Source organism: Thamnophis sirtalis, unplaced genomic scaffold (genome assembly GCF_051295495.1).
Source record: "Thamnophis sirtalis isolate CommonGarterSnake01/CBP01778 unplaced genomic scaffold, rThaSir2_p1.2 scaffold_7, whole genome shotgun sequence".
Taxonomy (NCBI): Eukaryota; Metazoa; Chordata; class Lepidosauria; order Squamata; family Natricidae; genus Thamnophis; species Thamnophis sirtalis.
The window spans coordinates 37,452,105-37,474,992 of NW_028261387.1; the positions used below are offsets into that span (position 1 = coordinate 37,452,105).

At 41.7% G+C, this 22,888-nt stretch overlaps 1 protein-coding gene across 1 annotated transcript in view; it reads left to right on the plus strand.

Moving 5' to 3' along the window:
* The window catches only part of DMBX1 (diencephalon/mesencephalon homeobox 1), a 47,071-nt gene extending 24,224 nt beyond the window's left edge, over positions 1-22,847 (plus strand). The window contains exons 2-5 of the mRNA XM_087720796.1: positions 6,739-6,905; positions 8,580-8,758; positions 18,267-18,621; positions 20,224-22,847. Of these exons, the coding sequence (XP_087576922.1) occupies positions 6,752-6,905; positions 8,580-8,758; positions 18,267-18,621; positions 20,224-20,624 (1,089 nt within the window). The 5' untranslated portion in view covers positions 6,739-6,751 and the 3' untranslated portion in view covers positions 20,625-22,847. The remainder of the gene's footprint in view (positions 1-6,738; positions 6,906-8,579; positions 8,759-18,266; positions 18,622-20,223) is intronic.
* The last annotated feature ends 41 nt before the right edge of the window (positions 22,848-22,888 follow it).

Consider the following 22,888-nt stretch of genomic DNA (forward strand, 5'->3'; position numbering starts at 1 on the left):
CTGGGCAAATGCCCCCCTGGTCACAGCTGACAAATGGTGGTCAAAGGTCAGCTGTGGGTCCAGGAGGACTCCCAAGTTGCGAACCCTGTCTGAGGGGTGTAGTGTTTGACCCCCCAGCCTGAGAGATGGAACACTTGCCAAATTATTGGGAGGGAAACACAACAGCCACTCGGTCTTATCCGGGTTGAGTACAAGCTTGTTAGCCCTCATCCAGTCCCTAACAGCTTCAAGGCCCCGGTTCATCACGTCCACCGCTTCATTGAGTTGGCACGGGGCGGACAGATACAACTGGGTATCGTCCGCATATTGATGGTATCTTATCCCGTGCCGCCGAATGATCTCGCCCAGCGGTTTCATGTAGATGTTGAATAGTAGGGGGGACAAGACCGAACCCTGCGGCACCCCATATGTAGGGGCCTAGAGGTCGATCTCTGCCCTCCAACTAACACCGACTGTGACCTGTCCGAGAGGTAAGAGGAGAACCACTGCAAAACAGTGCCTCCCACCCCCACCTCCCGCAGTAGTCGCAGAAGGATACCATGGTCGATGGTATCGAAAGCCGCTGAGAGGTCAAGGAGAACCAGGATGGAGGCATGGCCTCCATCCCTGGCTCTCCAGAGGTCATCGGTCAATGCGACCAAAGCGGTTTCTGTGCTGTAACCAGGCCTGAAGCCGGACTGGAATGGGTCGAGATAACTGGCTTCCTCCAAGGACCGCTGGAGCTGGAAGGCCACCACCTTCTCAACAACCTTCCCCACAAAGGGGAGGTTGGAGACTGGACGATAATTGTTAAGAACGGCTGGATCCAAGGATGGTTTCTTCAGGAGGGGTCTCACCACCGCTGCTTTAAGTGCGGAGGGGAAGACCCCCTCCCAAAGGGAGGCGGTAACAACCGCCTGGATCCAGCCCCATGTCACCTCCCTGCTGTTAGCAACCAGCCAGGAGGGGCACGGGTCCAGTACACAAGTGGAGGCACTCACAGCTCTCATGGCCTTGTCCACATCCCCCGGGGCAACATCCTGAAACTCAACCCAGCGATGATCAATCAGATTATTCCCCTGTGCCTCGGCTGGATCTGCAGAATCGGAGTCCAAGTCCGACCGAAACCGAGCAACTTTGTCCGCCAAGAACTGGACGTAATCCTCAGCCCTACCCTGCAGGGGGTCCCCCGTATCCCTCCTATTTAGGAGGGAGCGGGTTATCCTGAACAGGGCGGCTGGGCGGGACTCGGCGGACGCAATCAAGGTGGCAATATAAGATCTTTTTGCCGTCCTAATTGCCCTGATGTACTCCTTGATGCAAGATGTTAAAAGTGCTCGGTTCGATTCGGATTTGTTGGACCTCCATGCGTGCTCTAGGCGTCTCTTCCGGCGCTTCCTCTCCCGGAGCTCCTCGGTAAACCAAGGTGGCCTCCGGAATCCACTGCCTCGGAGCGGCCGTAGTGGTGCAATCCGGTCAAGAGACTCCGTCGCTGCTGAGTTCCAGGCAGCAACCAGAGTCTCCACCGGACTGTGGGCGAGGGTTTCAGGAATAACCCCAAGCTCCGTCTGGAACCTCAAGGGGTCCATAAGTCACCTGGGGCGGAACCACCTGGTCGGTTCCTCCTCCCTACAGTGGGGGTTTGGTCTCCGAAAGTCAAGCCTCAGTAGGCAGTGGTCTGACCATGACAGGGGTATGATCTCATTACCCCTCAGACCAAGATCACAAGTCCACTGCTCCGAGAGGAATACGAGGTCGAGCATGTGACCCGCTGAGTGGGTTGGGCCCCGAATTACTTAGGTCAAGCCCATGGCTGTCATGGAAGCCATGAACTCCTGCGCCCCATCAGAGTGTTCACCGAGCGAAGGCAAATTGAAATCCCCCAGGACCATAAGTCTGGGGAACTCAATTGCTAGCTCGGCTACCGACTCGAGGAGCGAGGGGAGGGCTGCTGCAACGCTGTTGGGAGGCAGGTACGTTAACAGCAAACCCACTTGACCCTTGAGGTCCAACTTCACCAGTAGGGACTCACACCCGACAAGCTCCGGAGCAGGGATCCTACGAGGTGCTACAGACTCTCGGATAACAATAGCCACACCCCCACCCCTTTCCTGAGCTCTCGGCTGATGGAGCACCTGAAATCCTTCTGGGCACATCTCTACGAGGGGGACTCCTCCCTCCGGGCCCAGCCAGGTTTCAGTAATACATGCCAGGTCTGCCCCCTCGTCTAAAATTAAGTCCCGGACGAGGGGAGCCTTGTGAACTACAGACCTGGCATTTAGCGACAACAGCCTGAGACCAGGGTCCTGATTACTCGCGCCATCTGGCCTTGGAGTGGGACTCATAGGGCCGGAAGGAGGGATCTCTGTAACGTAGCGAGCCCTCCTTCCCCGGTAATCGCCAGCCCTAAAGTCCCCGCCATATCTGCCCCTCCCCATTACGACCGTGATGCTCCGGCCCACTCCCGTGCCCGTGGTTCCCTCAACCACCCCTATGGCTCCCGCGTTCCCCGGCAGGCCCTCCGAATCAAGCACACTCATTTATTCACTCACACAATCCCCACGTGAGAGTTAAAACACATAAAAAATACAACAAAATGGAACAATAAAAGTGGGCCATTCATTCAATCACAGGCAAATCCCATACATTCACCATACTATTTTTAAAAATTGCGCAGTCAGATGCAAAAGTAATTAAAATACGCGAGCAGTCCATACGTAGAGATACCAAGTCCAAAGGGCGACAGCCCAGTGATAGACACAGTCCAGGGGGAGAGATGTAAAAGTAAAGGTCCAGCAGGGTAAGTTCGTAAAGGTGGAGCTTAGTGGGAAGAGCCAGCTAAGGTAGATGGTAGAAATGGTGAGCAAGGAAGCCCCCCCCCCTGTTTCCCTGAAAATAAGCCCTTCCCGGATAATAGACCCAATCGGGCTTTTGAGTGCATACACTAAAATAAGCCCTCCCCTGTAAATATTGCAACATAGCAGCAGCCATGAGGTGACCACGCTTGCCACCCCCTGCACCTCAAAAATAATAAGACCTCCCTGAAAATAAGGCCAAGTGCTTATTTTGGGGGCAAAAGAAAATAAGACCCTGACTTATTTTCAGGGAAACATAGTAATGGTTAAAGAAATTGGATACATTTTTAAAATCATTAAATGGAATAGACATTTTTGAAATAGTAATTTCTGAACTATGCAGAGGTGTCTGACTATTATGCACTTATGTGCAGAAGGCTGGTCAAACGTTCCTGTGCATTTTTTATCTCTCTGAATGTTGTTCATCGGAGTCTGATTCCTTCACACTACAGAGCAAAACTGGGCATTCTATTGCACAATTTTAGAAATGTTGTCATATTCAACAATGTATGTTTTGAATATTTACTGTTTTCTGACATCACTAACTTGATACATTGACAACTTCATCACACTGGACTTAAGAGCATTTTTCTAGGATTATATCTCTTGTTTTGGAAACATTGAAACATATTCTGTGAAGTGTAAAGAAAGTTGTGTTGTGACTAAATCTAAGAAAACCTAGATTCAGATCTGCACGTTCATGGATCTAACTATGCACTTTGTCTTGAGACCAAAAAATATGCAAAATAAATTAACTAAAAATAAAATTATTTTTGAGGGATGTTCACATTTTCTGTGATTGCTGTGCATGGTTGGATTTCATTGGCTTTTGGTTAACTTTTTTTAAAAAAGATCCCTGCATCTCTGCAAAAGCAGATATTTCTCTGATTTGATTCTCTTTCTCCCAACCTCTTTCCCTCTCATATAAACGAAGATGCTTTGATTAGGTTCAGGGAAGTGAATTCACTGTCAGTATATATAGTGCGACTTTTTTTTTCAACCATTGATGCCTTTTATGCAGGAAGGGAGCCATTTGTTTTTCTGCGTTTTCTTCCTGTTCCTGTTCCTTCCAGATACAGAAAGTGCATGATTGTGACCAGACCATAAAGAATAAAATCTGTCTACAAGCCATACAAAGTATAATATTGGGAATAAGATTTTGACAGCTATGATCTATAGGACAAAAGAAAACACAGAGGAAACAGCAAACAACAGCCCCTCTGTCCAGTTTTCATAAATCTTTTATTATGTGCAGATGGAACTTTTATGCCATAATTATTGAAAAGGGCCTTGCAGGACCATCATCCAGAATAGTTGAGTGGTCGTTTCAGCTGAATGACAGAAAGCTACTTTCTATCTCCCTAATATGGAAAGACCCAAAATGCCAAGGAAAGATTATGAGAGGTGGATTTCAAGAATAAAATGACTGTTATAGCTTGAGGCTACCTATTTTCCAGTGTTGGAAAATATAAGATGACTGGTTAGAGATGAAATCTATATCTAGTGATAATTTGTCTCTCAGCAGTATACAAATAATATTCAGTAGCCGACAGCATACAAATACCCAAAGCTACAGTCTTGCTCTCAGTGTATTTCTTTTCATTCTTATGTCAATGTTTTGGAAGTTGTAACATTAGAGGAAATCACACAAACATAAAAATCACATCTTAAAAGTAGCAATTCTGAAGATCGTTAATTGTCTAAATAAGACAATTTGTGCATCCCGAATCTCTTACTGGAAAGTTGGTAACTATATCAGTTACAGCTTTCTCCCATAGCAAAAGTCAAATTATATTAGATACATGAAAACTTCATCACATGGATCAAGTTTATTAAGTCCTCATAGGATTGGGTAGAACATGTTTAAGATTCTAAAATTCCACCTTTGTTAGAATGCACCACAACTGTTTTGAATAGTACTTTTGTAGAGAATGGTTTCTCAAGCAGGCATTATAAAACTCTGGTGTGTTTCATTTATTCCTTACAAATTTATAAAATTTACATTTCAAATGAAATAGATTTCATTTATGAAATGCAGATGATTTGACAAGTAGATCCTAAATTCTAGTTTATAAAAGCATACTGATGAACCAATGGTATAAGTGAAAAATAGGATTACTGTTTGCAGAAAAATAGATGTTTCTATTTTGAAAGTGAACATAAATTAATTTTTCAAGTTCAAGTGTCACCTATATTTTCTTTGAACAAGCAAAATGATACTTTCTGTATCAAATATAAGGGTTTCAACCTAGTTTTGCAAAAACAGTCAAAATGAAAAGGAGGGGGAATCTAAAAGGTAACTCAGAATTCTGAGAGTCCCTAGACCAGTGCCTTTCAAAGTTGGCAACTATAATATATATGGACTTCAAGTACCAGAAGGGTGGCTAGGGAATTCTGGGAGTTGAAGTCCACCTCTTAAAGATACAAAGTTTTAAAATCAATGATCTGGAGCAGGGGTCGGCAACCTTAAACATTCAAAGGGTCATTTGGACCTGTTTCCAAGATGAAAAAATACACCACAAAGATCCTAACCAGAAGCCCCCGGTTCAATTCTGGAGCTGACCAGAAGTTTGGTTCCCCCACCATAGGGTCTCCTCCTAGTGTGGTGTTCTTTTTCCTCTACCTGTCGTAACCAAAAGCCCTATCAATTGTAGAGCCGACTGGAAAACCCACCCCTTGCCATAGAGTCTTCTCCTGGAGCACTGTGCTTCTCCCGCTCCCCCACCCTCAAACTGGAAGCTCCTCTCAAAATTGTGGCGCCGGCCGATAACAGGGAGCCACAGTAGAGAGATGAAAGAGCCACATGTGGCTGCAGAACCGCGTGTTGCTGACCCCTGATCTGCAGGGAGGTAACAGAATTGGCCATTCCATGGAAAGGCATAGGAGGGTGAGAAACCCTGAAGACAAATATTCCTAATGGGAACACGGTGATATTGGTCTCCTTCTTTGGCGTCTTACATGTTTGTCTTATCTCCTCCTTTCTCTGTAGAACTCAGGAAATTGTGCAAGGATTTGGGTTATCTATTTAATCTTTAAAATAACCCTACAAGGTAGGTTAGCCTGAAACAGAACCTGCATCCTCCAGCAACAGAATATGGATTAGAACTGATCTCCCCATTCCCAATCCATCATTCTAAGCACCTCACCTCAGCACTTCAGTGCAAGGGATAATTGTGTTTCTCTATATTACATTTACCCCATCTTGCTCAGTTACCTTGGAAGTAAGATGTTGCTGTTATGCTTGCCTGATCCATAGCTGGACAGGGCATTAAAGATGAAACACGTATCCTTTGAACTCCAAACAGAAAAAGGGACCCTGAATCCCAAAAAATTATTAGGGGACTGGAGGCTAAAACATATAAACATCAGTTGCAGGAACTGGGTATGTCTAGTTTAATGAAAAGAAGGACTGGGGAGACATGATAGCAGTGTTCCAATATCTCAGAGGTTGTGACAAAAAAGAGGGTGTCAAGCTATTCTCTGAAGCATCTGAGGGCAGGACAAGAAGCAATGGGTGGAAAGTAATAAAGGAGAGAAGCAATTTAGAACTAAGGAGAAATTTCCTGACAGTTAGAACAATTAATCAGTGGAACAACTTGCCTCCAGAAGTTGTGAATGCTCCAACACTGGAAATTTTTAAGAAGATGGATAACCATTTGTCTGAAACGGTATAAGGTTTCCTGCTTAAACAGGGGGTTGGACCAGAAGACTCCAAGGTCCCTTCCAACTCTGTTATTCTATTCTATTCTATTCTATTCTATTCTATTCTATTCTATTCTATTCTTTGATTGGATTCTGTATGAGATTTGACTCTATTTCTTTCAACATTCCTGTTTTTCTTTTGCAATCCATACATTGCCCCAACAACAACCCTTCAACCAGTTTTATTTCTCCATTGTTTCAGGTCCTATGTCACCATGCAGCACTATGGAGTAAATGGCTATTCTCTCCATGCCATGAATTCCTTGAGTGCGATGTATAACCTGCACCAACAAGCAGCACAGCAAGCACAGCATGCACCTGATTACAGGCCCTCAGTGCATGCCCTCACGCTGGCAGAAAGACTGGCTGGTAAGAACAAGGACGGGTTTTGTGCCAGGTGGGAGGGGGATATGGGAACAGCCTCCCTCTCATGAGTTACCAAGGGCACCTTTAAGAAACTTTAAGAAAGTCATGGTTGAAATAACTAGAAATATACAATCTGCCCAATTTTGTACGGATTCAAAAAGAAGAGGAAGAAAGTATGTTGCACTTACTCATTTCTCTTCCTTGCAATTTTCAGCACTTATCATGGTGGTGATATTGTTAGTTTTTAGTACATCTTCCCCTTCTATTCGTTTATTTGGCAGTACAGAAAATCCTCGACTTACGACCACAATTGAGGCCAAGATTTCTGCTGATAAGTGGGACAGTTGTTAAGTGAGTTTTGTCACATTTTAAGACCTTTCTTGCCTCAGTTGTTAAATGCATCACCGCAGTTGATAAGTTAGTAACCTGTTTGTTAAGTGAATCTGGCTTCCCCATTGACTTTGCTTGTTCAGAAGGTTGTAAAAGGTGATGACATGATCTTGGGACACAGCAACAGTCATAAATATGAATGAGTTGCCAAGCATCTGAATTTTGATCACGTGGCCATGGGGATGCTGCAAAAGTCGTAACTGTGAAGAACAGCCGTGTCACTTTTTTCAGGGCTGTTGTAACTTTGAACTGTCACTAAACGAACTGTTGTAAGTCAAGGACTACCCGTACTTATAGAAGAAATGCAAGCTTGAAACATCCGTATTTGGTAGCATCAATTTCACCTAATATTCAGTTAATAAGTTGTTAAAGTAATTCTAAACAATTTCTCATTAGAAAAGCAATTTACAATCATCCTTAAATCATTTTGAAATAAAAAAAAGAACAATAATATCGGAACAACCCACTCCAAGGCACAGGTTATTACATACACCTTTTCTGAAAACATTTCTTTAATGTATTTGTATATTTGTGTATGTCACTTTCCAAAATATGTACTGTTTTAAGAAGCATCTTTCCCATACAACTTTGTGCAAATTTCTATGAGAAAGTGAGAGAAGACTTCATTCACTGTTACCACTAAATGAGTTTATTTTCTCTCATTTAGAAAGCTCTGGAGGACTTCTTTAGATTCCTCTTGAGACATCTTTGCCTGTTCTGTAGTGGAAGCTCCCCCCCCCCCATTTTAGAAAATGGATCTCCCCAAAGATCCTTCTTTTTGCCAGGTTTTATGAGGGTCTGAACTTTGGGGAATACTTCCATGGATACAGAAAAGTTGAACTCTGCAGACAATAATCTTCTACATATACAGTAGGGGTTAATAGAACAGTAAAGAGGCAGAGCTTCATAATGTTTGCCATTCCTTCTTTTCATCCAAACCCAGTGCTGTCCTGATTTGTTGACTTTGCTAGCTAGGATCATGAACGCTGAAATCAAATTACTTCCAGTGGGACCTGTTTAGGAAAGATTGGCTTACATGCAACAGCAAATATTTGAAACTTACTTGTATTTCAAATAATATACTAATGCCCATTAATTCAGCCTTGCATCTTTGGATCTTGCTTTCTTTGGTCAAATCAGGCAAGTGATGGTAGCCTTGAAGTAGAAGTTTTTCCCAGTTATTTATTTTTTTGTTGGCTGCCATATTGTTGTTATTATTTTTAACACACAAATTACACTAATTAAATTGGCCCTATTTCTTATCTTCCAACGGCTGTACGTTTCAAGACATCATCTTGGAGGCCCGTTATGGCTCCCAGCACCGCAAACAGAGGAGAAGCCGCACAGCTTTCACAGCCCAACAACTGGAGGCCTTGGAGAAAACTTTCCAGAAAACTCACTATCCAGACGTGGTGATGCGGGAGAGATTGGCAATGTGCACTAATCTGCCAGAGGCTAGAGTACAGGTACCCAATCAATTAGTATTTCTCATGGGAATACAATTGAGCTAAATACTAAATGAACTGTGAATACATGCTTTATCATGATAACAGCATCTCAAGCGTAGCTAAGTGTGTGTATCTAAAGAATCAAATAGTTTTTTAGAAGCAAAAATGCCTATTAGCCAAGATAGAAGAGGGTTGGTTTCTCTTAGATGCTAACTGTATGTGAGTGCTGTTCTTTCTGTAGTCTTAGTCCAAATGTTAGATCTTTGAACTCTGAAAACAGATCACATAGTTCATAAAAGTCCTTCTCCTAATTGTGCAAAACTGCTGTGTTGTGACCCAGGGTTGGCACGCAAGCAACACTTGCTAGGTGAAAGCTGGTCAGTCTTTTTTCAACCACCAATTCCCCCCCCCCCAGATCCCCACAATCCAACAATTCCTGATCCGTTCCCCAAAGTCTCTGCCCACAGGGTACACCTACACTCCCAGAGCAAGGCTCGAACCCACGCACCTGCATACGCTTCGTGCAACTTCCTGGCAGTGGAAGTCCACCAACGTCAAGGCAAAGGATCAAACCTCAGTCAACAAAAGCAAGGATTTGGGAGCAAAGTTCTTCTAGGAACCGTGGAACGTGTTGCATTGAAATGCAACACTTGTTCCCGACAAAAGCCCCTCCTCACAGCATCTCCTTGAATGATACTCTCCAGGTGATCCTTGTGAGGAGGGGCAGAGTGCCTCCTCCCAAGTAGTCAGGTTGCCCTGTGCTGCCTCTGCCTCCTCTCCATTCTCTGCACTTGGGGATTGGACGGGGGGAAAGCATTTGCTCGTCTCTGGAGCTCCACCACTCCCCTGCTCCACCACCTGCACTTTCTACCTCTTCCTCCCTTTCTCAGTCAGCCTGTGCCCTCTCTTCCTCCCTGCCTACTCTTCTGAGGCCCGAGAGGCCCAGCACTGCCTTATCCTCCTCCCTACGTTGTTTCTCATGGGAATAGGGATTGAGCCCACGCCCTCCGTCGCAGGCATGAAATTATTTTACCTTTGCTACTGGTGTGGGAGCACATTCACGCCTCCCGCTTTGTTCATGTGTGGTACTTCTGCACATGTGCAGAGAGTTTGTTAGTTATACATTTTTTTAAGAGTAAAACATACAAATACAAATACAATTTTAAACATACAACCCCCCTCCCCTCCCTCCCCCGCAGTGACAGTCATTCACAGCCCAACTTTTTTCTTTCCTTCCTCATTGTTAGGTCTCTAAGCCACATCTTCTCATTACAAAATTCAGGGATCTATTACAATACCCATGTTCACTTTTAACTTTCCCCATTTTAAGTCCCTGCTGTTCTCCTTGTTGCCCACATATACCATAAGTTCCAGCTAAGGAAGTTCCAGCTCAGCCTCCGCTGAGTCGCGCCCAGCCACCCTGTTTAGGATAACCCGTTCCCTCCTAAATAGGAGGGATACGGGGGATCCCCTGCAGGGTAGGGCTGAGGATTACGTCCAGTTTCTAGCGGACAAAGTTGCTCGGTTTCGGTCGGAGTTGGACTCCGATTCTGCAGATCCAGCCGAGGCACAAGGGGATAATCTGGTAGACCATCGCTGGGTTGAGTTTCAGGATGTTGCCCCTGGGGACGTGGACAAGGCCATGAGAGCTGTGAGTGCCTCCACATGTGTACTGGACCCGTGCCCCTCCTGGCTGGTTGTTAACAGCAAGGAGGTGACATGGGGCTGGATCCAGGCGGTTGTTACCGCCTCCCTTCGGGAGGGGGTCTTTCCCCCCACACTTAAAGCTGCGGTGGTGAGACCCCTCCTGAAGAAACCATCTTTGGATCCAGCCGTTCTTAACAATTATCGTCCAGTCTCCAACCTCCCCTTTGTGGGGAAGGTTGTTGAGAAGGTGGTGGCCTTTCAGCTCCAGCGATCCTTGGAGGAAGCTAGCTATCTTGACCCATTCCAGTCTGGCTTCAGGCCTGGCTACAGCACAGAAACCGCTTTGGTCGCATTGACCGATGACCTCTGGAGAGCCAGGGACGGAGGCTATGCCTCCATCCTGGTTCTCCTTGACCTCTCAGCGGCTTTCGATACCATCGACCATGGTATCCTTCTGCGATGACTGTGAGAGGTGGGGGTGGGAGGCACTGTTTTGCAGTGGTTCTTCTCTTACCTCTCGGACAGGTCGCAGTCGGTGTTAGTTGGAGGGCAGAGATCGACCCCTAGGCCCCTAACATATGGGGTGCCGCAGGGTTCGGTCTTGTCCCCCCTACTTTTCAACATCTACATGAAACCGCTGGGCGAGATCATTCGGCGGCATGGGATAAAATACCACCAGTATGCGGACGATACTCAGTTGTATCTGTCTGCCCCATGCCAACTCAATGAAGCGGTGGACGTGATGAACCAGGGACTTGAAGCTGTTAGGGACTGGATGAGGGCTAACAAACTCGTGCTCAACCCAGATAAGACCGAGTGGCTGTTGTGTTTCCCTCCCACCAATTTGGCAAGTATTCCATCGCTCAGGCTGGGGGGTCAAACATTACACCCCTCAGACAGGGTCCGCAACTTGGGAGTCCTCCTGGACCCACAGCTGACTTTTGAACACCATTTGTCAGCTGTGACCAGGGGGGCATTTGCCCAGGTTCGCCTGGTGCACCAGTTGCGCCCCTACCTGAACCGGGAGGCTCTCACAACAGTCACTCGTGCCCTTGTGACCTCTAGGCTGGAGTACTGCAATGTGCTCTACATGGGGCTGCCCTTGAGGAGTATTCGGTGACTTCAGCTAGTCCAGAATGCAGCCGCGCAAGCGATTGTGGGTGCACCTCGCTTCACCCACGTAACACCTATCCTCCGCGAGCTGCACTGGCTACCTGTCGATCTCCGGATACGCTTCAAGATGCTACTTGTCACCCATAAAGCCCTCCATGGTAGTGGATCTGGGTACTTGAGAGACCGCCTACTGCCAATTACCTCCAATTACCTCCATCTCATCGATTAGGCCTCCTCCGAGTTCCATCTGCTGGTCAATGCCGACTGGCAACCACGCGGAGGAGAGCCTTCTCGGTGGTAGCTCCGACCCTATGGAACGATCTCCCCGTGGAGATTCGTACCCTCACCACCCTCCAGACCTTCCGCACAGCCCTCAGAATCTGGCTATCCCGTCAGGCCTGGGGCTAAGACTGTAACCCGCCCGAATGGTATGAATGTTGTGTTTTAATTATGTATTGTCTTATATGTAAAAAGTCTGTTTTCCCCCTTTCCTTTTTGGATTGTGAGCCGCCCTGAGTCCCCCCAGGGAAAAGGGCGGCATATAAATAAACCTTCTAAATCTAAATCTAAATCTAAATCTAAGGTAATGTTCCGTTTCTCCTTTGTCCCTCAGCCAACCCGTCATTCTGTCCATTTCTGCACATTCATAGATCTTTTTAATTATAGCATCTTCCGACGGTATGGTAGTGGATTTCCAAAATTGTGCATAAGTTATTCTTGCGGCCACAATTATATGTAGGCTCAAATGCCATATTGAACTGCTCATGTTTTCTGGTTTAATGCTTAGTAGAAGGTTCTCGGGTCTCCATTCCATGTTTGCCCCGGTAACCTCTTTTAGCCATTTTTTAATCCTTTTCCAGTATTTCGTGGCCTCAGTACAGGACCACCAAATATGGTAGAATGTGCCATCCTTTCTTCCACATTTCCAACACAATGGAGATAACCCAGGGAACATCTTGGCTAACCTCGTTGGGGGGAAGTGCCACCTATAAACCATCTTATATATGTTTTCTTTGAATGCTGTAGATATTGTAAGTTTAATGGTCTTACTCCATAGATCCCACCATTTGCCCATTTCAATCTCATAGCCAAAGTTTCTCTCCCATGCTATTAGAAGGCTTTTATCCATCTCTTCATTAGCATCTTGGCAGGTCAAAAATTGATAAATCTTCGATAACATTTTCTTGTCTCCACCAAACAAAATCTTATCTAGCCCCTGAGGGTTTGGGTAGATCCCAAACCGTACCTTATCGCTTTTAAACCTGTTTCTAACCTGTAAATATTCCCACCATTCCAGATTCCTGCCCTGCTGCTCTAATTCCATCTTTGTTTTCATGTTGCCATCTTCTGTCATGATGTCTTTATATGTTATGTTTCTTGTCCAATTAAATACACTGGGATGCGTTAAGGCCTCTAATGGTGCCAACCAGCACGGAACCCTGAGATAGTATTTTTTCCTCATCTTTTCCCAGACCCCCATCAAAATCTTCCGAATATAATGTCCCATGAAGTACCTATGGGGGGTGTCTCTTTCTTGCCAGAGGGAGGCATGCCATCCCTGAGGGAGGTCATGTCCCTCTATAGCCAATAGGCGCCTTCTACTCAACATCACCCAATCCTTCACCCATGTCATAATTGCTGCATTATAATATGCTTCCCAGTTGGGTACTCCGAAGCCTCCCAGTTCTCTACGTTTTTGCAACATTTGGGCTTTAATTCGTGCTTTCTTGCCTTGCCATATAAATCGAGCCACTATTGTCTCCAAAGATTTTAAAAAAAAATTGTCCAATTTAGTTGGTGCCATTTGAAACAGAAACAAAAATTTTGGTAATACATATGTCTTGACTGTCGCAATCCTGCCCATCAAAGACAGTTGTTTACCACTCCAATTAGTCATATCTTTAGATACCTGCTGTAGCAATTTCATATAGTTATCTACCTTGATAGAGGAACATCTCTCCGTGAGCCAAATTCCCAAGTATTGTATTTTATGGGCCATGTTAATCCCTAACAGGCTTTGTACTTCCCTTTTCTGGTTCAGAGTCATATTCTTAATTAACAGTTTTGTCTTCTCTTTGTTTATACGTAGCCCCGCTATCCTACCGTACTCCTCTATTTTATGTAAAAGTTGTATCCCAGAAGCCATAGGATCCTCCAGGATAAAAACAAGGTCATCGGCGAAAGCCTGGACCTTAAATTCCTGAACTTTAGCCTGTAACCCTTTAATTTGTGTGTCACTCCTCACTATTCTAAGAAGGGGTTCTAATGTGAGGATAAACAGTAGGGGGGATAACGGGCATCCTTGTCTTGTGCCTTTACCAATCTCAATATCACCCGCCTCTTCTCCATTTACCAATAATGTCGCGGTTTGTCGTACATAAATTGCCCGAATTGCATTTAAGAAGTTTTCTCCAAACTTCATATTTTCTAATTGTGACAACATAAAGTTCCAATTTACCCAATCAAAAGCCTTTTGTGCGTCAAGAAACATAAAGGCCACTTGTTTATTCGGCCGAGCTTCATAATATTCTAAGGCATCCAAAATAATTCTAACATTATCTTTCAAATGCCAAGTGCAGAGAGTTTGTGATGACTTCTAGGCAGGGGGGTGGAACCTCCCACCACCACCACTATCAGTTCACCTGAACCAGGGCGAATCAACAGCATACCACCTCTGCTCCGTCGGCCCTAGATCCATCTTCTCCTTAGAGACCTAGACTCTGACAAGGCCATGATCTGCTGCTTCAGAGCATAATATGATTATAAAACACACAGACAAATAAATCAAGCTTCCTGGCCATATTTCCTTTTTTAGTCCTTTAAGTATGACTTTCACTTGGTGATTAACATGCACTTATTTCTGCTTCTATGCTATAAACACAGGATTAAATTGCACAATATACCTGAAGTATTTTATACATACCGACTGCCTAAATGTTCTTTTATGGTACAGTAAAAGCTTGGAGCTCATATTCTGATTGAGATCAATGCCTGGGTAGAGGAGCAAGCTTAAAGTTGTTTCAGAAAATCAAAATAGCATAGGTGAAAAAAACCAATGATGCTAATGAAGCTTTCCCCCCTTCTCTGTTCTCCCTTCTCTGTTCTCCCTTCTCTTTTTCACGTGAGAAGGTAGATTTCATAACTACCACACCTTCTGTGTGTAGTGGTTTCCATTAGGGTACATATACTAGTGTAAAGAAAAATGAGGACCACTTGATATATAATTAAGATGTAAAATTAAGCCTGCAGATGCAGTAAAGCTAAGACATCTCAAACTCACAGCAATATCCTATGCAAATATTTTTATACAATTTTATACAAGTTTTTTTAAATATAAGAATTAATGCAATGTAATATAAAGTAAAAAGAAAAAAGAGAGAGAAAGGAAAAGAAAATAGAAAAGGAAGAAAAAAGCTATAAAGAAGTAGCTCCTAATCGTCTTTACAACAATTATAAGTACAATTATATGTTTACCTCTTACACTATAGTTACAACATATCTCCCTTCTTTCTAAAAATGTTTCTGTTTAATAATCAAAACATGAATCATAATTTCATTTTTTCTGTTTCTTGAAAAAAATGTACAAGACTTCCCAGTTTAGTTATAAATGTAGATATTGTCCTTTCTTTGATCAAAAGGTTAGTGTAGTTATACATACAATAAACTTTCTGTAGTTATCATGTACAAAAAATCAAAGACTTTCCAGATTATCCCTTCCAGAAAGAGCCCCTCTGGTTTCTATTGTATATCAATCTTTAAGGTGCTCCGAAGCAATGGATCCAGAAATTTGGATCCAGAATTTTCTAGCTTTTTCACACATCTACCAAAGATGATACAACGTCCCTTCCTGTTGTTTGGATATCCAGCATATATTTGAAATGTCTTTATACAATTTCTCAGGTGGCAAATGTCAATGATATGTCGTCTTATAAAGTTTTCCTTAAGATTATACATAATCTTAAAGAAAGATTATACATATACGTTTCAATTCTTTCAGGTACATATTTTCCCATTGTTCCATCTGTATATCACAACCAAAACTGTTAGCCCCCTTCATCATAAAATCATAAAAATGTGAGTCTTACTTCTGAAGCAACAGAAAAGAAAAAAAGAGAAAAAATTGAGATGCAGTTGTTTAAACATAAATCTCCAACTAAAACAAGATCTTGTATTGATTGATCTGCATTGTAGGTTAATTGGGATAGAAGTTAATTTGCAGGAGGCTAAGACTTTGAATTATATCTTGTTTTAATTGTTTTAAATAATCATTTCCCCATCTTTTAAGTAGCATTTGCTACATTTATATTCCACATTAAGATTTTTATTCCACCACGAAGCCAAAAGTTTAGAAAAATCTATGCTTGTAGCACCTACTTTCGTATCATCTTTCATTTTCTTGTGCACTATTGGAATTTTTGTGTAGTCTTCTCTGATATCTCAATTTGGATCTCCTGTTTCTCTTGGATTTTTCTAAAAATTCCCTCATTTTCTCAACATAATTTAATCAAAACCTCTGCTATTTAAAATTAAAAATCAAACCTTGGAATTTGTCCCATCAGAATGCATTTTTTCTGCTTTAACCTTTCAGTCAAAAATAAGTACGCAAAATTCCAATAGGAATTTCTGTAAAAACAATTATATCTGATTTATCAATCTTCAATCTTGTATTAAAATGCTGTTTCAAAACTTGATTTCTTGCCTTCTTCCTGATAAATTTCACCAAAACATCCCTTAGAACATTTCTTGTTCATGCACAACTGGAATTTATTCTACAGAGTACCAAGGGAGTGGGCAGCATACAAATTTTATTAAATTGAAATTGAAATTGAACTTTAGCAATTTCTGCTTCAGTGTAGTCTTCTTCCTAATCCAAAAACTTTGCCAGGGCTTTAATCAGCTTTTCTCTAATATCTTTATTCCTCCTGGATTGCTCTAAGTCTCAAACAAAATACCTTCACTCTTAATTCCAATAGAGATAGGTTATCTAGTGCTCTTTTCAATTCTATAGCTATAACTTCTGTCTTATGCTTTCGTTTTTTTGATTTAGACCTGTTTTACTACATGGAGACTTGTTTTACAAGCTTTCCATCTTTTTAACTTTATCTCTCATATCCTCTTCCATCTTTACAAATCTTTCACCTATTCCCCCTCCCCCCAAACCTATCAATTTGGTAACAAATGATTTAGTTACTTTGGTATCAAGTCATTCTGCTGATATATTGGCTATTTCCTCAAACATTTCCTGAAGCAGATCTGGTTTAATTCCTTCCTCTGCAGGTTGCTCAAATTATCCTCTCCTCTTGCTTTTCTTGATGTCCTGCTTGTAATGCTAAAAAGAAAATGTCTCAAAGAAGAGGGATGAAGACAAACTTGCCCTCCTTTTTTCTTTCTCTCTGTGCCTTTAATACTTTTATCTTTAATGTCACTCCATAATCAACCTCACAATCCTCATCTTCATAGATGCAGTCAGCATTATAGTCTGACTCATTACTTTTTTGCTTTTGGTTTGCAAAATCCACCAATTATCAGCACTTATTAATAGTAAAGAGAAAACATTTCCACAAAGGTCTGGTTCGTGTGTCTAATATATTTCCAATTAAAACATTTTCACAAAAAATTAATCTTTCAAAATAATTGTCCCACTTCATCTATTTTAAACTTTCTTATATCAGCTGCTTGCCAAGCTTTTTGCAAAAATAATAAATAAAATAAATTAAATTAAAACTTAATTAAATTTTATTTTAAATTAAGCATTAAAGCTCTTCCTTCCTTTGTAATAAAAAATATTAAAAGTAAAGGTTCCCCTCACATATATGTGCTAGCCGTTCCCGACTCTGGGGGGCAGTACTCATCTCTGTTTCAAAGTCGAAGAGCCAGCACTGTCTAAAGACGTCTCCGTGGTCATGTGGCCGGCATGACTAAACGCCGAAGGTGCATGAAACGCTGTTACCTTCCCGCCAAAGGTGGTCCCTATTTTTCTACTTGCATTTTTACATGCTTTCGAATGGCTAGGTTGGCAGAAGCTGGGACAAGTAATGGGAGCTCATTCCATTACGTGGCACTAGAGATTTGAGCCACCAACCATTCTGGTCGACAAGCTCAGTGTCTTAGCTACTGAGCCACCGTGTCCCTATAATTATAATAATAATTATAACTCACCAAATAGAATCTTACCCCATCGCTTAGAAACTATCTCTTTAGCTATAAATTAATTATATGCTGCTTGTGACTCCTCAGCTCCTGCAGTCATGAGACACAGCTATCCAGAGTGCAAATGAGTGATTGCATGATCTCTCATTTATCCAGAAAGATTTGAGCCTGCTAATCTCTGCTGATCTGGCTGCTGATTTACATTGTATTGCCATCCCTGCTCTTTTCTCATGATTCTCACCAGAAGCTCAGCCTTAATTTATATACAGTGTCCCAGCAATAAATTCAAATACACTTAATGTGCCTTAAGTATGCATAGGATTTTAATTTATATACTACATCAACATCTTCCACCTGCTTTAATTTTAAACCTTTATCAGACCCAGATTAATTGCAGGTCATATTTTCAAACAAAACAATTGGAGTTTGCTACTAGCCATTTATAAACAGGAGAATATGCTGATTAAACTTTGAATTTGTTAGAATTTGTACATGTAGTTTGCTAAGGTTTCTGGAGTGGGCATGATGAAGAAAATTCAATATTCAATCCAAAAGTTTATCTTTCATTCTTCCCTTTTCCCCTTTTCTTCATCTCCTTTATTTTTTGGGTACAAAGGTTTGGTTTAAAAACAGAAGAGCTAAATTTCGAAAGAAGCAGCGCAGCTTGCAGAAAGAACAGCTACAGAAGCAGAAAGACTCAGAGGCCAATCACAGTGAAGGCAAAGCAGACACTCCCGTGTTAGAAACACCAACTCCAACTCCCGATGCAGACAAATCTCTGAGCTTGCCAAGGGAGGTAAATGCAGAGCTCAGCCTGACACTCTCCGAGCATTCAGCCAGCGAGTCAGCAGCCGAGGACCAGACAGACAAAGAGGAAGAATTCAAGATCTTCCTTGAGGAGAACAAGGAAGAAAAAAGTCCTGGAGAGGAAAACAAGGTGCTGAATAGTAAGAGGGCAAGTCCTAAAGCAGGTGAGAAGAAAACCAATTCCCTTTGCTAAGAATTTTTATCTCAAAATCCATGTTAGATTAAAGCGTGCAAACTCAGGTTTCCAGATCTCTTAACAATGTAAAAGATATTTTTTAAAATAAAAGGTAGAGAAGGGTCTACATAAGGTCAGAAAATACTGAGAACATTAAAACTCTTTAAAATAATCACACCAAACCATTTCAGTCACTTCCAGGCAGATTATTTCAAAAGTGAATTTTTGTCTCTGAAGAAAAGTGGCTTAAACATTTCTCATAGTTTGCTGCTTTTTCTTTTAAGTTATTCAGTTACTTCACATTCATTATTTCATTCACTGAGTCAGGCAGAACAATGCGAATGAAGCAATATGACTGCTTTGTTTTATTTGAACTTGGGCTAGCTAGGAGGCTGTTTCACAAATCCTCAGTATTCTCCAAGCATTGTTATGACTCTGAAGTTGACAATTTTTACCTAAACATCAAACTAAGCAAGTACCAATTTAATTTGGTAACAAACTGTTAAATGTTAAGATATTGCCAAAGAAGACTACTATTAACCCAGGTCTTGGAATTACAAAGTTACAGCTTTATATTGTAAAAAACCTGAGCCAAGATGGAAGAGCTTCATCCATCTTGGCGCAGGTTTAAAGTAATTTTTCCAAATATGACAGGCCGATGGGATATGTACAGCATTCTCAACTATTTCCTACAAGCAGAAGCTCTGTGTCCATCTTATTGTGATATGTTTTTTCCAGACTACAATGCAGTTTCACATTCAGCTTTTGCTTTAATGAATGCAAGGGTAACATTTCACACAAGTTAATTCTTGGATGAATTCAATCCAGGCACATACTGTGTTTCCCCGAAAATAAGACAGGGTCTTATTTTCTTTTGACCCCCGAAATAAGCACTTGGCCTTATTTTCAAGGAGGTCTTATTAATTTTGAGGTGCAGGAGGTGGTGAGCATGATCACCTCATGGTTGCTGCTGTGTTGCAATATTTTTAGGAAGGGCTTATTTTCAGGGGAGGGCTTATTTTAGCACATGCGCTCAAAAGCCTGATTGGGCTCATTATCTGGGGAGGTCTTGTTTTAATGTTTTAATTTTTGTTGTAAATCCCTACCTCTGAATGAAATTTGTGATACATAAATCAAACAAGTGTTGGGCTTTTTTGCATTTGTATGAAAGGAAGAGCAAATAACTGATCCTTAAGATATCATATTTTATCTGGATTAGAATTACTAAGAATAATTGCCAGGGTTTTAGACAAGAATGTGTCCAGTGGCATCTGAAATTCTAGGATCCAACAGCCTTTACATGAAAGAGGGAGCTGTAGATTTCCAGAGGTTGCTAAATATATCCCCCTACAACTCTTGACATTGTGAATTCTGTCTGGGGTTGCGTTGACAGTTATGAAAAGTCCATGGGTTCCCTTCCCATTGTTTACACACATCGTGTTTTCAAACATGGCATTACAACCATCATTCTTTCTCCCTTACCCCATTGCACAGAGCTTGAAACATCTTTTAAAAATCCCAATGCAATGTATTCATTCCAGGTTGGAGTTTAGTCTTCATTGACTTGATTTTGTTGTGTTTAACAATGCAGAATCCCCTGTCGGCACTGCTGCCACTGCATCCTCCAGCAGTGGCATGTCTCAGGCGCATTCCTATTCATCTTCTCCTCTCAGCCTCTTCCGCCTTCAAGAGCAGTTCCGCCAACACATGGCAGCTACCAATAACTTGGTCCATTATTCATCCTTTGAAATGGGAAACCCTTCTTCCATGCCGTATTTGGGCATGAATGTCAACATGGCACCCCTAAGCTCGCTGCATTGCCAGTCTTATTACCAGTCCCTCTCTCACGCCCAGCAAGTGTGGTCCTCTCCAATTCTCCAGGCATCTTCCTCTATTCCCAGCCTGAACAGTAAAACAACCAGCATTGAGAATCTCCGGCTGCGAGCAAAGCAACATGCTGCCTCTCTGGGACTGGATACTTTACCAAACTGAGGGCCTAGCTGAACTCCAGCAAAAGCCTGATAAACAGATGGCTTCAAGGAAATGCCCAACCCTCTGCCACTGGAGAGAAGGATTTCTGATATAGAGCCTACTACTTTCAATTTTGTTCCCATTAAGGTGCTCCCATTTGTGGGAAAGGGTTGTCAGAAGTCCTGTGGAGACCACATCTGGCATTACCTCTTTGCACTGGCCAATTTAAAAAAATAGCCTACAGAAAGGTGTTATAAAATGTGAAATTGTCTTCAGAACTGTGAGTCAAATATGAATTATTTGGGAACATTTTATTAGTCTATGTGTTGAGAGCTTTGCTTTTATTTGGGGCGGGAGCAGAACTGGGAAGAGGAAGTCCCACTTCAAACTGTATATAGTCTATATGTTCTTTCACTTGTGTGTTAATATCAGTGTTGCCTTACGCAGAATTGTGGAACATCCCTCCTTTCATTTTCTTTTGCCTTTTATACTTATTCAGTAGATGGAATCAATACTGTCATTACAACAACAACAACAACAACAACAATAACAACAAAACAGAGGAAAAAAGAGCAAATCCTTTATCAGCTGGTTTTACACTATCAATATTTCTAATGCAGTTGAATAAAAATAGTTCTGAAACTCCAGTTGCCACTTTTTGCTGTATGTTATGAACACCAGGATATAATTAAGCATTGATTCCTGGTTAAGCACTTCCACTCGGACAGGTTCAGATTTTTCTTTGAAGCACTCCCTCAGATAAAATGGCTGAAAGCCCTACTAATTTTTCTGTACAATTTCCAAAGACCTATGTTCTTTCTCTCTTCTGCTAAGATACATCATTTTCTATTTGTATGTTTGTGCAACTTTGAAACTGAAAAACAGATGTGCAATGGTGTGCTTTATCTGCCAGGTCTTTTCTATATTAGTTGCATGCAAAGTCAAGGCAAGAAATGTTGGCACCCTTCCACTGGGCAGTGCATGGCACCTTCCTCCTGCCACCCAGGCAAAGTGCCCTGTGTTGTGTCTAATAAATTTGCTTGGTGTTGGAGACTGTAAATCCCAAAGGCCCTTTTCATGCTCCCTGTAATAATAGTAATAAATTTCATCACCAATTATCATCTGACATTTTATATCGTCTCAGTCTGGTTAATGGTGGAGCTAGTCATTATAGCTGTGCTCTAATTCATGCAATGATACTCCAAATGTGTCCTCACACCAAGAAGATTGCCTGCAATATCATAGTGCTTTGTATCCAATTATGGGGTGGTACATCAACATCCGAAATGCTCTTAAGAAAACGTTAGAAACCTCTGTTCTACATATGATGCTTTTTCATACTGAGTCTCACAATTTAAATAAGTTGTAACTGGTCTAAGTCCTCCTGACTTTGATGACTCTAAATGATTTGGGGGCAATTCAAATCCAAACAATGAATTTCTTTAGATTGGGTCAACCAAAGTACTTTTTGTAAGACAATAATTAGATAAGACAATAAGTAGATTATGATGTTCACCCTAACTAACACCAAACATATCAAACAGAAAAACACTTATTACTTTCAATTTGGAAGACAGTGGTTAACGTTCATTTTTATGTTTTAAAATATCTACCTGATATTTACAAGCAAGGCCATGGATTCATTCTGCTTAAAAGAATATTTCTTAAATGTCTACAAAGTAGTTCTCTACAGGTTGTTAGATTTCAGTTTAATCCTTTCTGGCTATGAATTATAAAAGTTACTGTAGCTCAATATTCCTGCATTGCAACCAGGTTGAGGAAGGCAGAGATTAAATAGTACAAAAATGAACATAGGACACTGAGAGTTTAAAAAGTGGGGAAAGTCAAAGTAATATTAAAAGGTTATAAGAAAGATGCTACAATGAAATTATATTTCATATAAATTACTTTCCTGTTAGAAGACATACTGCAAATACATGGAAAAAACATATTCCAGATTTTTTCCCAGTTTGGTTTGTAATGCCAATGGCTAAATAGAAGATAAAACTTACAATGAAAGATTGTCATTTTAAAATATTGCCTAAAGTCTGTAGGTAGCAAATTTATTTTAGAACTTTTATTTTCTATAAAGGAAACTCTTTCCTATGATTTCTTTCTCCTAAGGGTTGCAAAGCTTCTTCTGGTAAATTTTAGACTTGCTCAATCCAGATTTAATTTTGAAGTTCGCAAGCATACCTCTATTGTTGAGTACAAAACTTTCATTATTGTCATAAAATTTTTGTACGCTACTTATGTATCTTCAAAACGTCATACATTCTGCAAAG